This window comes from Caloenas nicobarica, chromosome 15 (assembly GCF_036013445.1).
Source record: "Caloenas nicobarica isolate bCalNic1 chromosome 15, bCalNic1.hap1, whole genome shotgun sequence".
Classification (NCBI taxonomy): Eukaryota; Metazoa; Chordata; class Aves; order Columbiformes; family Columbidae; genus Caloenas; species Caloenas nicobarica.
Genome location: NC_088259.1, coordinates 8,516,654 through 8,533,488, shown reverse-complemented (window position 1 = coordinate 8,533,488; position 16,835 = coordinate 8,516,654). Strand labels below are relative to the sequence as shown.

At 62.1% G+C, this 16,835-nt stretch overlaps 1 protein-coding gene across 1 annotated transcript; it reads right to left on the bottom strand.

Annotated features, from left to right (window-relative positions):
- Positions 1-2,657: 2,657 nt before the first annotated feature.
- On the bottom strand, positions 2,658-14,076 carry VSTM2L (V-set and transmembrane domain containing 2 like). Its single transcript, XM_065645836.1, has 4 exons — positions 13,922-14,076; positions 6,978-7,147; positions 6,067-6,117; positions 2,658-3,997 (listed from the first exon to the last, which is right to left on the bottom strand). The coding sequence occupies exons 1-4, from the start codon at positions 14,028-14,030 to the stop codon at positions 3,686-3,688; spliced, it is 642 nt and encodes a 213-aa protein (XP_065501908.1). The 5' UTR covers positions 14,031-14,076; the 3' UTR covers positions 2,658-3,685.
- Positions 14,077-16,835: the final 2,759 nt, after the last annotated feature.

Genomic DNA, 16,835 nt, shown 5'->3' with positions numbered 1-16,835 from the left:
GTTACATGGAACAGGCATGTGCGTCGCTGCTGGGGATCCTGGGTGAGCATCCAGAACACGTCTCAGCTGTTGGGACAAGGGTACAGCTGCTGATCCCCACCTCACTTTACTCCTGGTTGCCTCTCCAGGGAGAACACAAGTCAGTGGCTTTTTACCAGGTAGGACAGGGCTGCAGTTCAGCTTTTACCCTTTTGTGCTTTTTAAAATATGTATTCAGTGCTTAACGTTGGGTTGAATTTTGTCCAAAGGAACCCTTCAGAGCTGATCTGACAGGAGACAGGAGAGGCAGAAAGGTGAAATATTACCTGGGGCTCCAGAGCAGCCTGGGGGTGGTGCAGAATTTTCTGGATTGTTGTAGCACTTGATCAAACTCATCCATCAGGTGCAGATGCCGCATCCAGCCCGTCTCTGCCGTCCCTTCAGCGCTGGCTGGGGCTCCGGTGTGACAGATGAGCAGCATGGTGACAGAGTGCTGCTGCCCAAACTGGGCTCCCCAGCCGCAGCCTCTCCAGCCCCAGCACTGCGCTGTGCCATGCTCCTCTTGCCAGGGAGAGACAGACATCCCCTGGGAAACCTGTGCTGTGATCCTGCAGCGCAGTGTCACCCCCAAACCAGCCTGCTGAGCAGCACCATCCTGTCACCGGCTCACGGCTGCAGGCAGAGCAGGGATTTACCTGCACCTGCTCCATCCAAACCGGTCACCCCGGGAGCAGGAGTCACCACCCAGCCCTGCCGGGTTCACCTCCGCACAGACTGGACCAGCTTAAAAGATAAAACCAATAACCTGTGTTCCAGCTGGTTTTAGGGTAAAGTTACACATTTCTGAAAGGAAAAGCACATCCCCCTAGCTGGGCCCTGGCACAAGCAACTGCACCAGGACACCCACCACGTCCCAGCACCAGTTTCTCCTGGCGCGTCTCGGCTCTGCAGAGATGGTCCCTGTGGCCTCCAGGAGAGCCTGGCCTGGCTGCCGCTCACCGTCCCTGTCATGGCTCTTCGCGGCTTCGTTATCACCCCTGCTTTATTACAGGCAGAGTAAATTGCTTTTGTCTGAGGCAGGATAATGGCCAGAGGAGCTACTGTGTGGAAATGGTGTTTTCAGGAGCCTGGTTCCTCCCCAGCAGTGACTTGCATATCAAGCTCAGCCCAGGGATTCTTTCCACAGCCCCTCCCCGGGCTGCACCGAGCACCCCAAACCCACCAAGGTGCGGGACTGATCTAGGGCAGCACCCTGGGGTGTGGGGGGCACCCAGCTCCAGCCATTGAGTCTCCTCAACACCCCAGAGCAGACCTGGCCCTTCCCCAGCCCAGTGCGGGGCTGCCAGCCCGCTCCCCCCACACCCCCACTCTGGGACACCCCCGTCCAGCTGCCTTCAGCACAAACCCTGCAGCACGGGGAGCCCCGACACCCCAGGTCAGGCACGGCCCCGCAGGGTCCTGCACACAGAGCCAGTGCTGTCCTCTCCTCCAGCTCCCACTCCCAAGATTTCATATAAACTCAGCAAAATTAATCTCTTCTAATAAAACCTGTTATTTTTAAAGCTTGCCTCTAGGCTTTGCAAATTACTACACCACACAGCAATTTGTTTACTCTCCATTTGAGGTGATTTGCAGTCTTTTACCCTCCCCAAAGCAGCTCCAGCTCTCCATTTTCCTCCTCTGTAGATTATTTTTTATTGCACCGGTGGCTGACACCTCCTGCTCCCCCCTGCAGCAATACGGTTCCCTGACAAGGACCATGGAGTGCAGCATAAGCCCCAGGTCTCTGTCAAGGAGCGCAGCAGCACGGCGGCCATCGGTGCTCGTGGCAAAGCACGATGTCCAATGGCAGCCCCTTGCCCTGCAGCTGCTGGATATTTTTCTCCCGACAAAGCACCCTGTATGGTTACAGGCTCCTGTGCCATTTGCTGCCCTGAGCCCACAGCTCTGCAGTGACACCCACAGCGGGTGGCAAAGGCGAGTGTGGCTCTTGCCATGTCCCACCGTCACCAGCCGCGCCATGCCCTTCCTCTGCCTCCGGTGCTGGCTAACACCAAGCCAGCAGCTCTTGCTTTTGTTACTCTAACACATGACAAATCGCTTCTTATCAGCAAAGCAAGAGGTGAGCACAATGGAGCTCCGGGGATTAATAACTGCAAAGCAGCCGGCAGACTCCTGGCAGCCGGGGCCGAGCGGGCGCTGCTGATGCCCAGAGCTGCCGTCCCACAGCTGGGGGCTGCGGCACCCACGTTGGGGACCCAACCTCCCACCTGGCCAGGGACAAGGCCTTTGCTCCAGGAGCCCGGGCAGGGGCCAGGGCTGGCACCCAGCAGAGAGGCCAGAGCCCCAGCAGCCCCCACCCCGCTGCAGAGCAGCCCCCACTCACCCGGACCCAGCCACATCCCACACACACAGGCAGCAGCACCCGGGGGGATAGGGAGCACCCAGCTGCCGCTTTTAAATGCTCTGAGCCCACAGCTGCGAGTGATGATGATAATGATGATGATGATGATGCCCATCACCATTCCCAGCAGCCCCTAGGGCAGCCCTAGCTGTGCTCCCTTTTTCACCAAGCCAGTGCCAAAGACCCATCCCCTGGCTGTACCAGGCACAGAGACCGCAGACGCACAGAGGCTTTGTTTAAAGAGCTTTATTAGCTGCAGCGGGTCTGGCGGTGGCAAGCTGGATGGCAGGGGCAGGCGGAGGGAGCAGCACCCGGCACCCAGATGGGGAGACTCGGGACCCTCCTCCCTCCCTGCAGCCCTGTCCCCAGCAGCGGCGTTTGCCCGTGGGGGCACCGGGGCTGAGCTCTGCCGTTCACACTGAAACACGGGAGCCCGTGAGCCAGACCCTGCCCGGGCAGCGCAGTGCCATGGGGCAGGAGGAAGGGGACGCCCGGGCAGCGGGGACAGAGTGAGGGCAGCTGAGCCCCCCATCCCTGTGAAACGTGAAGGGCAGGAGGAGCCCTGGGTGACAGTGACCCAGCTCCAACGGCGTGGCTCCCCGGACACATGCGGACAGTGGACAGGCTGCTCAGCTGGGTGATGCACGGCACAGCCCGCAGCACCATGGCTGTGCCAGGAGAGTGCCGGGGGCGTGCTGTGCCATCCTCCTCCGCTGAGCTCGGGCCTCGACGTGCTGGGGCGGGCAGGGGCAGGAGGGGCAATATACTCGGGCTGGAATGGATGCTGGAACTTATCTACACACTGCGGGGCGGGAGCAGAGCAACTAACCTGGGGCTCCTATGGGACAGATGCTGGTTCTGCAAAGCACGAGGGGCGTGGGAGGGTCCCGCTGGCAGGGGGGCTCCACCGGGCGCGCGAAGCCGGGGCACAGCACGGCCAGTGGCACCACGGGGACAGCGAGCAGCAGGGTCCCCCCTCTGCGGGGCCAGGGGGATGCAGACCTGTGTGTGGGCGACCGCCACGGCCCTGGCATGGCCCCAGTGGTGCCGCCCTGGCACGGACACGGTCCTGCTCCCACACCCAGCCCCAGCACTGCTGCGCCACCGGGCTGGGGCTGAAACCGAGCCAGCGTGTGCCATGGGGCTGGGGCCGAAACTGAGCCGGTGTGGCCATGGCAGGCGGGAGGACGTGGTGGGGGCGGTGGGCAGAATGGGGCAGTGGGGCCAGTCTCTGGAAGGGGTGCGGGACCCTCGATGGCTCCGCTGAGTCCGGGGCAGCGGGGGCTCTGGCGTCCCTGGCACCTACAGCACGCAGGAGGTGTCTGCCGAGCGCTTCCTCAGCTCCTTCCCGGCCCGGTGCTGGTGGGGGTGCGGGTGCACATGGCCTGAGCCCGGCAAAGGGGGCTCTGGCGGCGGGGCGCCCCGCAGCTGGGTGTCCTGGGGGTGCCCCGGCCCCCCCGCCGCCTCCACACGCAGGTACGCCTTCACCTTGTGGTGCCGCGCCTTGCCGTCACTGGAGTCGATCACCCGGCACTCGTACGTCCCCTCGTCCGCCGGCTTCACCCGCGACAGCCGCAGCTTGTGGGAGATGTTGCTGCCGACCACCTTCACCACCTGCGGCGGGCAGAGGGGTCAGGCGGCCCCGGGGCCCCACAGCCCCGCACACGGGGGTCACTGCCCCCCCGACCACGTGCCACCGCACCGTGCCCGGCCCCGTGCTGGGGAGGACACGGCGAAGGGGGCGATGCTGGGCAGTGGGCACGGGGGGACCCTGGCCCCAGTGATGGAGTCCCCAGCGCACACCCAACCACGTGGGCTCCGAGATCAATGCAGAACCACACGGGCTAATTAGCTTTTCTACCAAATTGATTCGCTCTCAGTATTTATCACTCCATGAAATTTAAGACTCGGTAGCCAGAGCTGTGGCTGCTGTTCGGCTGGGTCAATAAATCAGATTTATAACCCGCCCCGAGGCCCCTGGCTCTGTTCCCTATAATCACACTGGATGGCAAAGGCCATTTTTCTACTTGCCGCTGCGTTTGTTAGCTGAAGATTTTATGGTGTTTAGAAACGGGGCTGGGAGCTGCAACCAAAGACCCACAAACTCACAGCCCAAAAGGCAAGGGGACAGCACTCAAATGTGGGCAGCAGCTCGGGGAAAGGAGCTTCAAAACAACCCCTGCGTCCTAGGAGCAAGGAGTCACCAAAATTAATGGCTGGGAAATTGAGAACTAATAAAAGAAACCCCCAATTTCCCGGAGTCCCAGACCATGGCAGGTCATGAGCAGGAGGGACAGTTTTGTGATGGTCAAGATGTTCCTGGAGTCGCAGGCTCAGGCAGGACGGTGACACTGCGCAGCCCCGCGGGACGGGGACGGACAGACAGACAGACACAGCAGTGCCCAGCCCCAGCTCAGCTCTGCAACACGCCGCTGCTCGGGGGCAAAGCAGCGGGTGTAAAGAATTCAAGGGGGGAAAAAATAAATCCAGACCTGCCATGTTTGGTACTGCACAGCAAAGGGCGGCAGCGGCTCCCCCTCAGCATCCCGGCAAAGCGCGGTGGCACTGGCAGAGCTGGTACCGGCACCTCTGGCACCGAGTGTGTTTTGATGGATAAAAACTGGCCCAGGGGTGCCTGACACGGCAGTTTCTGCATCTGATTTACTTCATCTCGCATTGTTTGACGCTGATGTTTGTTCTCAGGCAATTGCCGCGGTGCCTGTAATGCACGTTTTATCAGAACCACTCATGGTGTCTTGTCTGCGTTCATTTATCTCCTCCGTTCCATAAACACTTAATAATCAAGGACATTTAAAATAACAAAAACAAAAAAAGGTTTGAAACTCAAGCCTCTCCCTGCTGGCTTGATCTGGAGGAGACAGCAGAAGCATCGCACTTCGAGCGCTTCAAAATAAATCCTGGTTACACATGCACACGCATCGATTACATTCCGGTGTGCAGTTAACTGCCTAACTATGCTGAAAAATGCGACGGCCGAGCTGAGGGGGTGGCTGGCCCAGGAGGGCTCTGCAGCCCCCCCAGTCCCTCCTGCCACCCCAAGGGGCCATGGGCGCCAGGCGAGCCCCGTTTCCCCCCAGGAGGGAAACCGGACACGACACCAGCGCAGTGCCTGGGCAGGGGTGGTGAGGGACCCGCTTTCTGCTATTGCTGAGTTTCCATGGCACCCCCAGACGTGAAGCCCCCCGAAGTGGGGAGGCCGGCAGTAGGGGGCACATGCCTGACAGCGGGAAGCCAAGAGCGTTTATTTTATTTAACTGATTAGTGTCTCCTCATTCTGCTCACGTGAGCCTAAATGGCTTTGGGATGCTAATCCGACAAGTAAATTAGAAAATTAGATTATTTTCTCAGCGTAAACGTGTCCCTCAGATGCCGACAGCAGGCGATGGGGCTGCCGGTCCAGTCGTGACCCTCGGCACTGGGGGTGGAGGTGCCAAGGCTGGGGGCATCCAGCCCACCCAGTGTCACCAACCCACGGCATGGCAGCACCGGCGGGACAAGCAGCTTCTGCTTCCCCCGGACGCCTCAACCGGAGCCCCCAGCCTTGTGCAGGGACACAAACCCCAGGAGACCCCCCAGCCCCAGCTCCACATGGCAGCACCAGGGGAAACACCGCAGCGGAGCCACCGGCCAGAGCCCCCGCAAGAACCATTGGGGAAACTCACACTGATTTTGGTCGCGTCCTTCCCCGGCTCCTCCTGCGGCGACATCGGCAGCTGGTGGGACAAGCAGATGAAGGGAGAGCAGAAAGGGTAGAGAATCGTCAGCCAGGCTGGGGGGACAGGAGCCACGAGGGAGGAGGAGGAGGGAGCGGGGAGGAGAGCGAAGGGCAAACTCGGACACCGTGGGCAGCCAGGACCTGCGGGTGGCTGGGGAGGGGAGGGAACAGCGGCACTGGGAGGTTGGGTGCTCCCCCCAGGTCCCCCCGCAGTTCAGCTCATCAGCGGGCACCACCTGGGGACCAGCTCCCCGCGTCATCGCCCCCGCGGCAGTGACCCTGTCCCCAGTGACCCCCACCCTTCACAGCCAGAACCTGCCCCGACCACCATCAGTATTCCCAAATTGGCTAAATTGGCAGCGCCCTGGGTCCCCTTTGGTGTCACCGTCAGCACCAGGGCCCAGGTGTCTGGGGTCCCCGCATAGTCACGCAGCCCGTCCACACCGGGCACCCCCAGCCCCCTGTGCCCTGACACCCCCACCGTGCACCCCCAGCCCTGCTCCCCAGCGGCAGCACCGCCCCGGTGCTGCTCTCAATTTATGGTAATGCCAGGAGCAGCTCTGCCAAAGATACAATAATAAAGGCTCATTAAAATACCTAGAGCCGCCTGCCCATTATTTGGCCCTTATCTCTGTGTGAGCAGAAAGAGAAATAAAGAGGCAGCTGTTTGCTGAGCCTGATCCACACGGAAACCGGGAGAACAAGGGAGGGCTGGGGGGTGGAAGATGCGGGACGATGCGAGGGAATGAGTTGGTGATGAGATGGGAGAAGGGACAAGCACAAAGACAAAGCTCAGTGCCAGGGGACCTCAACAGGCTCTGCCTCCCGGCGCCGCTGCCGGAGCGAGAGGGACGTTACCTGGTTGGAAGCCCACGTCTGTTTGTCCGTCCAGTCCCGGTGGTTGCGGACATACCACCACTGGATCTCAAGGGAGTAGGAGGGGGAGCCACTGCCGCGGAAGGAACACGCCATCTCCACGTCCTCACCCGCCTGCGCCGTCATGTCATGGGGGGTCTCGGTGAAGAGGGCTGCGGGGGACAGAGCGAGGGCTGCGGGGACGCGCCACCACCTCGGAGAGGGACAGAGCCACCGGCCATGCGAGCAGTGTCACCAGGAGCGCCCAGACCCTTCCCTGGCCAGAGTCAGCGCCCTTGGCAGATGGGACAGGTCTCTGTCATGCAGATGGACCCTCCTGTCCCCACTGCCCCTCGCACACCCCAGTGCCCCCTCCCCAGCCCGGCAGAGCCCCCCGGCCCCGGCACCTTGCAAAGACCAGCGGGAGGAGCGGGGGGAGCAGGAGCCTCTGGGCCCACCCTGTCCCCTGGGACCCACCCCCAGAGCAGGCACGGGACCCCCACATGCCTCTGGGATGGAATAAATAAACAAAGCATGATCACATCTCTGCTCAGATCAGCGCGTAAATGAAAAACAAATCCTTGTTTAATGTGGCCCCCAAACAGTCTCCCACATGCCATATGGTTTGCTTTCCTCGCTCAAAACAAATATTGTTTGGAGATGTAATTAGAATTCTTTTCATCTCCTCTGGAGAGAATATTGTTCCTCTGTAAAGACGGCCCCAGCGTGCAGGTCACCAGCAAATGTTATTGTGACAATCTGTGGTGGCTTCTCCCCAGCTCAGCACAGCACAGGGACAGGGGCTGAGCCCCCAAGCGCTGGCACAGCTGGCCCGGGGCTGCCACCCCCAGCACTGTCTGGGGCACCGTTTGGCTGCAGAGACGAGCAGGGGCTGCAGGGCACAGGGACCACCTGCCATGTCCCCACCACCTGAAGAGCATCACTTCAGGGCTGGCAGCAGCACCGGACAAACCTAGTCCAGCTGGAACCTGCTCCAGCATGGGGCTGGCCAGCCCTGCCATCCCTGCCCCGCAGTGCCCAGTGCCCAGCCCAGGCTGGTGACAGATGCTGGATCAGGGTCCCACCATGTCTGTGCCAGGTGCCCTGTCCCCTCCCGTCTCCAGCAGCCACCTCGTGCCGTGGGTGCTGCTGCTCACAGCTGCTGTGCGGGTCCCTCCGGTGCTGCCAGAACCCCCAGGACATGCGCCCCATCACTATTCGCCAAGCCCTGATCCGCTCTGAAAATGAACAACTATCAGCCCAGACAGAAAAGTTAACACCTTTAATATCTGCCCGTCCCTCCGGAAGGGTGGAAATCCCGTACACTTATCTCTTCCCTTTAATCCATCTGAGCGGGGCACTGGAGGGAACACCCAGCACTGGGGTTTGGGAATCCCAGCTCCCCCAATGAGTTCCCAGTACAGCTCCCGCACCCTTCTTTGCCCGGGACCCCGGTGCTGGCAGCTGCATGGGCTCTGTGCAGAGAGCGGAGGGAACCGGGGCTGGGGAGCAGCTCCAGGCTCGAGGGTGCGGGAGAGCAGGCGGCCGTGGTGATGCTGGCACGCGGCACTGCCGGCACGTGGCGGTGGCTCATCCCACACCCAGCACAAGCCGACCCTCCCCACACATGCCCCAGCTGTGCCGGGATCTGGCTCTGCTCTGCAGGATTCCTGGGGGCAGCAGTGATGGCAGAACCAGGGGTCCCTGCAGAGCCCCCCAGCCCTGGGACCCCACAGAGCAGAGTGGGGGTGACGGCCTGAGGGCTCCAGCCGTGTCCAAATTACCCCAAACACAATTAAAATCCGCTCCCACAGGCGGGAATTTGGCAGCTGAGCGGAGGAAAGGTTTGATTGAATCAAGCGTCTTCTTTCAGATTTTAATTGGGAAGCGTATGTATTAATTAACCCCAGGGCTCGGCCGCCTCAGAGTGCATCCAAAGGAGGGCAGGTCCTGCTGGGGACCTGCTGGTCCGGAGCATCCAGCGCCCCCAGGGAGCCCCTGCCCTGGGACCCCCTCCCACAGCACCCTGGGGCTGCAGAGCGGGGCGAGATGAGCGGGAGGAAGGTCAGAGTGTGTCTGCAGAGCCCCCCTGGCCCCCAGAGCCCCATGGGGCTGCCAGGAGGGGACACTTTCAGGGAGGGACAGAGGGGCTGGTCCCCATCCCTCCAGCAGCACCATGTGCCCTCCCTGATGGACACCACGGACCCCGGCGCCCAGACAGAGGTGACACGGTGGTGACCGGCCACACTGCACCCCCCAACCCCAGCCCTGCCGCCCCGCAGGGATGCGGGCAGAGGAGAACCAGCCCCCCCCGGCAGCCCCAGCCATGAGGAGCCCCACGGGGGGCACAAATGCTGCACCGGGGTGGCCAAGCTACCACCGTCACCACCGGCAGGGCCGTGGGGCAGCCCAGCCACCCCCTGCCCACCCCGGCCCCTCCATCGCCCATCGCCTCTCCCTCCCCAGCGCTGCCATCGCATCCTCCCAGCGACAGGGAGGGGCACGGTGCTGGGCTGGCTGCTCCGCGTGCTTTATGGCCTGTACCTGTCATAAACTGGGAGAATCAGGATCAATAAATCTTCCAGGAAACAAAAATCAGGGGAAATAAAATGAACTCAATGGGGAAACACAGATAAACGGAATTGAAAACGCCTGCTGGGACAGCTTGGTGCTCTCATAAACCAGAGATATACCGGCTGCCGCTTTCCTCCCCCGCAGCGGGCAGGATCCAGCCCCGCAGCCCCGCGCGGCACGGGGAGGAGGGTGCAGGCAGCCAGCGGGCAGCGGGGGGTCCCACCCGGGGGGTCCCACCCCCCCATGCCAGGAGCAAGACCAGGTCGTGCATCACCCCAGGCACAGCTGTGTCAGCCGCTCCTTCTGACCTGCCTGCGAGCAGGGATGCTGACCCGGGGCACCAAAAACACATCACAGACACAAATGGGTGCACAAGCACAGTGGCACGACAGCCAGCGTCACCAGCGAGAGCCGGGCACGCAGCTCCAGCCCCAGCAGCTCCAGTGGACAGCAGGGAGGGGACACAGGCCAGGGCTGGAGCCCGGCACAGGTCGGCCACAGAGCCCTCGGGCAGCTCCTGGCTGTGCCAGCGGGTGCCAGCTCGGTGCGCACCTGCCAGTGCCAAGCTGCCGGCAGCCTGGCCCCTGCACCGTGGGACCTGCTCCCCACCAGCAGTCCTGCAATTCCCCACTCCAAGAGAAGCCCCAGGCTAGAGCGCCTGCCACACGCTGGGGACAGGAGTACCATTTCTCTGCCCCTATTTACTGTCATATTAGCAGCGGAATTAGCTCAAATTTGCAGTATAAATTTAAAAAAAAAAAAAAAAATCTGTCTAATTTGGTGATTGCGATCCAGCCAGAGCTCACCTTGCCAGGGAGCGGGAATTAACCTTGAAACCCGTGAGTATTTCCAAGAATGAACCGTCGCGGCTGGGCTGTCCCCAGCTCCTGCCCCCTGCAGGCCCCCCGTGCCCAGGATTTACCAGCTGGCACAAGAGCTGCCAGCGCTGAGAACCCTCCAGCCCTGGCACCAGGAGCTTTGGGCAGGCGAGGGGACTCACTGCTCCCAGCAGCCTCCTGGGAGCCATCGTGGTTCCCAGACAATTCCCTCCCGAGGGGAACGAGGAAGAGCAGTTATCTGACAGCATAAGTAGCAAAAACCTAAAATGGCCCATTGGAACGGCTCAGCAGGACCCTTGGCAGCGCCATGCAGCCGTCATTCACCGCCACACACAGGGATGGCTCCCAGCAGGCAGGGATGGTTGCAGCAGGCAGGGCACCTGGCAGCGGGCAGGAGCCGGGAATGAGGCAAGCAGGAGCTCCGCTCTGCTGGAGATCAGCCCCCCTGGTCTCACACCCAGCACCCAAAACACAAGTGACTGGCACCAGCAGCTGCCGCGGAGAGCTGCCCACGCCGCACACGGCACTGGTGTCTGTCCTGGTGCTTGCGGGCACAGTGCCACCTGCCCGGCTCTGCCTGCCCCGTGACCGGTGGGCTCGTCCCAGCAGCTCCGGATGGAGCACATGGTAAAAAGCTCAAATGCACCTGGCACAGTGCCAGCCTCAGTGCCCAGCGCAGTGCAGGGGCCAGGCAGGAGTTGAACCTGCAGCCACGGAGCAGAGGAGCAGGGACAAAGGCAGAGCCATCAGTGCTGGGCTGGGACGTTCTGTCTGTCCTGGGGCACACGAGTCCTCAAACCACGCAGCAAAATTCCCGAGCACCCACGATAGGAGGAGCACCCGAACCAGTCCTGGCCCCTGGAGCGGCATCAGCCACAGGGGGAGCGATGTGGAGCCTACAGCCCCCCCGGGTCTCCACTCCCCCCGGCCCCGGTGTGCTGCCCACAGCTCCGGCCCACGCACAGCCGCACCGGCTGCTCGTTTGATTTGCTGCCTCGCTCGCAGGGAACGTTATGATTAAAATTAGCTGTCGCTGTCCTAACGTAATAATTCCCAGTGTCTGGCCCATCGTCTGTCAGCTTCTTCAAGGGAAAAGAAAGCACAGACATTTGATGAGGAGAGGTGTCAGAAGTAATTGTGTTGAATGACTGCACGAACAGCAGCAGGAAAAACACATCGGGTGGAGAATTCCCACCAGGAAGAATGAAAAAATCCGGCAGAATGCAAAGTGTTTATGGAAGTAATTGATAGAATAATCATCGGGGTGTGTGAGAAAGGAGCAGGGCAGCACCCTGGGGAGCTGGGGCACTGCTCCCTCCAGCCTTCAGCCCTTCAGCAGCAGCTCTAGTGACGGTGAGACACTAACGCTTGAAAACAACGCAGGAAAGAGCTTCTCCTCCTCGGGAACACCAGCTGCTCACCGAGAAGCTCTCCGTGTCCTGCGCTGGGGCCGGCAGGCCGGGAAGGTGGCTGGAGCTTCCCAGCCAGTGCCGGTTTGAAAGCCGACGGCACCAGCCCAGCGTGCACAGGCTGTCTGCAACGGGGGGCATGAATAATTGAAGGCGCCAGCCCGAGGAGAAGAGAGGAGAGAGGAGGGGAGCGCGGCAGCGCTGTGGGTAGAGGAGGGATGCCGGGAGGATCCTGCAGCTTGGGCACTCTCTTGAGGGCAACAGGGCAGATGGAACCTGTCCTTCCTCCATCCTTCCTCCATCCTCACTCGAGGTAGAGCCTTTACTGTGGGGGCAGGGAAAGGACTTTCTGTGACAGAGTCTTCTTCCCTCCCTGAGCAGCCCTGGCTGCCATGTGAGCAGGGGCAGGAGCTCACCGGGGTGGGGGAGCCCTCGTCCTGAGAGGTGTTCAGGGCCAATGCTCGAGAGCACACGCGGCTCCTGCTCAGCTCCCTCGCTGTATCCGCCACAGACAAGTTAACAGTAACGGTGACCACGCTGCTGGGCTGTGCTGGTGCAGCAGAGGCTCCTCCAGGCCGCCTGCACCAGCAGAGATGGCGGCGAGTGCCGGACGCTGCGCGCAGAGCCTGCCAGGACCTGCACACCTCCTGCCGAATCCATCCCCTCGGCCCCAGCCCCGCTCTGCGCCCTGACCCGCCAGGTTCTCGCGGTGTGGAGGGAACGCTGTACCAGCAAGTAATGAAATGATCAATCTCCGATCTGCTAAACAGCAATTTATACAGGTTTTCAGCACACACAGCTTTTATCAAATTGGTATTCACCTACTGAACACAAATGGCTTATTATACATGACCCATTTATTCACTGCTTTTCAGTATCGTTAATAAAGGTTTCTGTTGTGATTAAGTGAGTTGCTGCAGAACTGCTCATAGTAGCAGCTGTAATGTGGCTCCAAAGTGCACGCGTCCTCCCAGAATATTTCTTCTCCTTTGCTCCCTGCTCCCTCACAGCAACCATTTCACTATTTATTTGCCTATTGCTGAATTTCTGAGGGGAGCAGCAGCGGCTAATGGAGGCTCTTCGCCCACATCTCCTCCCGGCATGCCAGGCTGGCAGGTCCGGAAACCTTCCTGCCTTTGCCCCCCCAGCACAAAGGCAAATCACTCCTTCCCGTGCAGGCAGGTACCGTCGGCACACACCGCACCGGGCAGGACACCGCACACCCCATGGCCCTGCAGCTCCTGTGCCTGGCAGCTCCTCGGGGCAGAGAGTGGCTCCCACCGTGCCGGGAGCTGCGGAGCTGCGGAGCCAGGCGAGGGGGAACGGCTGCGACCCGGGCACCGGGCACCCAGCGCGCACCCCACGGACACTCCGCGGGCTCAGACTTACAGGCGCCCGTATCACCCCGCAGAGGGCAAGGAGGGTCTCAGCGCTATCCTCTGAGGGGGCTCTGTCCCTTGTCACCTGATCCCCACGTTAAGACAGACTTTTTCGCAGGAGGCTGCAGAAAGACGCTCCCCTTTCCCAGCCCCCGGCTTGGCCCCGGCCGGGCTTGGCAGCACCGCGGACCCGCCGACCTGCCGTGCACCGGAGCCGGCAGAGGAACGGGAGACGGGAGCGGAGCCCGAGTGCTCCCGCTGCCAGCGGCGGGTGGCACGGCGCAGGGAGGCGCGGCGGCTGCACGGGGGTGTGCACGGAGATACACCCTTGCACGGGGTGTGCACGGGGGAGCGCACCGGGACGCACCGTGCAAAGCCCCCCGGGCTCGGGGAGCTCAGCGGCGGAGACAGAGGCCGCCCCCGGGCCCCAGGGACCGCAGCGGCGGAGCCCAGCCCCGGCCGCCCTCCGCTCCCGGCTCCCCGGAGCCGCCGGCGCGACGGACCGCGACGCGGTGCTGCCCACAGCGGCGGAGCCCAGCGCCGCCGCGGGCACCGGGACCCCCTCGCCTCCCGTCCCGACCCACCGCCGGACCGGCAGCCCCGTGAACCGACACCGCGGCGGACCAAGCCCCGGGAGCGCTCCGAGCGCAGCCGGCCCCCCCTCTCCGGGCAGCCGCCGCCGGTGCCCCGGATCCCGCGCCGCCGCCCCGGCACCGCCCGCCGCCCGCCCCGCTGCCCGCGCTCACCGCTGCCCGCCGCCGGGGCGTCCCACGGGGGGTGCCGGGAGGCGGCGCCGATCTGCAGGTAGAGCCCCAGGTAGTGGAAAATCCCCAGGGCCAGGGCCAGGGCGCCCATCTTGCCGTGGGCGCGTCTGTCCCGGGGGCGGCGGCACCGCCGGGCCGAGCCCTGTCCCCGGGGCTGCGCCGCGGTCCCGGCGCCGCCGCGCTGCGGAGCTCTTCCCTCGCGCGGAGGGCGCCGCGCGCCGAGGCGGTGCCGCGGCTCAGCCCGGAGCCTCCCCCGCCCGGCGGAGGGATCCCGGCCCCGCGCACACCCCCAAAGTTTTTCCCACGGTTCATTCTAAAACTGCGCGGGGCGGGGCCGGGCCCGCCGCGCCCACGCGAGACCCCCGCACCGCCGAGACCCGCGGTACCGCCACGCACACGGGCCCCACGCGGGAAGGGTCTCCGCCGGGATTCCGCCCCGGTCCCGCCACCCCCGCGCGCCGCCGGTCCCGGCGGGGGCGGCTTCAGCACCCGGGACAGCGCCCGCCGCCGCGCGCGGCTCCACGGCCCGGCCCGTGCGGGGAGCGATGCCCGGGGGTGCGGACCCGGGGGTGATGCAGTGCCCGCCACCCCCGTTTCACCCCCGGGCGGGGCGCGGCGCGGGGCCGGTGGCTGCACCTCACCCCTCCCACCAGGGACAATCAGGGATTTCTGGGGAAAGAAGGTGCCGGGAGGATTCACAGCTCCCGGCTCCTCCCGGAGCTCCCGCTGCAGCCCCGGGAAAGGGGACGGGAGCTGGGACCCCCGGTATGGACGAGGGACATGGCATGGCTGGGGTGGTTTTCTCCTTTTTTTTTTTTTTTTTTAAACAGGTAAGGGAAGAGCAAGGGCACAATTCCCCGAGTGGGTCAGGGATCACTGCCACAGGCTGACCAAGGCTTGTCTCAAAATTAAAAACCCCAAGCCGGAGTATATGTGGGCTCAAACCCACCCTGAGGGCTCAGCCAGAGCATCACTGGTCACAGCCCAGCCAGGGAGCTCCTGAAATCAGCCCTTGGCAGGGAGAAAGGCTGCTCCAAACACCCACCCTGCCAGGCTGGGAATGGCAAACCTGCTCCTGCCACAGACAGCAGGTAATAGAAGAGGCAAGATCCTAATCTCCCTCAAACTGTACAAATCCAGAGGCCAGACCCACCAACAGCACCGGCCTTTCCCCAAACCTGGGCCTTGCAGCAGATCAGAACCACAGCACCACAAGCTATACAATTTATACACCTATTTTGAAAAGTCTAAAACGTAAAGAGGAGGGGAAGGCAGCAGATCTCCACCCTGAACAGCAGCTCCATCGCTGAAGGGAGGGCACAGATGCAGACTTCACTCACATGATATTATCTGTGTGCTACGTAGCAATCTGGAGGATATTTGCTCTCTAGATAAACAGTAAAATCAGATTATTTCAGGTGTTTTCTGCCATGAGATGACAGATGCTTGCTACAAAGAGATTCTTTAAATTGGACTTGAAAATACAAACTGTATTTCTTTGCCCTTCCCTCAGCAGAGTTCCTTCAATCTTGTGCGCTACTGCATGGCCCCAGGGCCAGAGAGGAAACCTGAGTGAACCCAGCGTCTCCAACCTGCCCCCTCAGACCTGAAACCCTCAGTCTGCAAAGCACCCGCCTGCAGTGCAGCCGGGGACACCCCCGGGGTCCCGGTTCCAGCACAGTCCCAGGAGCAGCGTGACAGCCCCTCGACAGCTGAAACCTGCCGGGATCTCCCAGGTGTCTGCAGAGATGTTTAAATCACACCACGAAGAAGCAAAAATCATCAGTTCCCCGGGGAGCTGAGAACACCTCCAGATGCAGGGCCGGAATTGTCCCATTTCCAGCTGATTTTCTGATGCCACAGCAGGATGACAAACAGAGGCCGGGGCTGTGCAGGGGCCCAGCAGGCGGGAGAGGGGCAGAGCCAAGCATCTGCGCACCTTGAGCACACTGGGAAGGTTTCATTTTCCCCCTCAGTTTTAATTTCTCGGTGCCGAGGCCCAGAGCAGACGCTGTCGGCTGCTGCAACCACGCAGTGCTGCTGAACCCCGGGGTCTGACAGTGATAGGAGGGAAGGTCGCTCACTCATGGGGCGAGAGCAGAGCCAGCCAGCAGCTCCCGACACCGACACCAGTGCTCGCTGCGTAACGAGGCCCCTTATCTGCAACTCACTATTGCTCTATAATCGCTGGTGTCTCCCTTCCAGGGCTCCTTTTCCAGCTGAACCTGCCCAGGGACTCGCTCTCAAGGATAAAACATTTCTTATCTCCGCTAGTTCCAGGTTTGCTGCCTCCTGTTTAATTTTGCATGTGCCATCAGTTCTGCTCAGGGTAGGCAACTGCAAGACAGGGAATCCAGTGCTGTTTCCAGGCAAGGACACTGCGAAGACCCTGGTGGCACCTTGTGCCCTGGAGGTTCCCATGCGTGTTTTCCCGGGGACATCTGTCTGTCGGGCAGTGGAGTCTGCGGGGCCAGCGGCTGCAGTGAAGCTCTGAAGAGCTGGATGAGAGGTTGGAGGGCAGGGGGACCAGGGGGTCCCAGCCTCATGAGCTGCACCTCCCAGGGCACCACTCTGATCAGGGCCCGGCAGGGCCCCATGGGACACCGGGATGATCTCCCAGGAGAATCCACTTGCCAGGACGCAGGGAACATCCCCTGGTGACACGGCCCCAAACTGGCAGCCCCAGGGACAGCCAGAGCCACCCCAAGGCAAGGTCAGCCTGTCCTGCTGGTGACCACACGCTGCTCATGTTTGTTCCGACACAAGCCCAATCCTGTGTTCTCTTTCGACAGCCAAGCAACACAGCACCTGCACCACAGCTTCAGGACCCAGGGAAGAGAAACAAAACCCCACCAAAACCCCCGCAGCTACTGAAGCGCTGAGCGCTGCCTCCTAC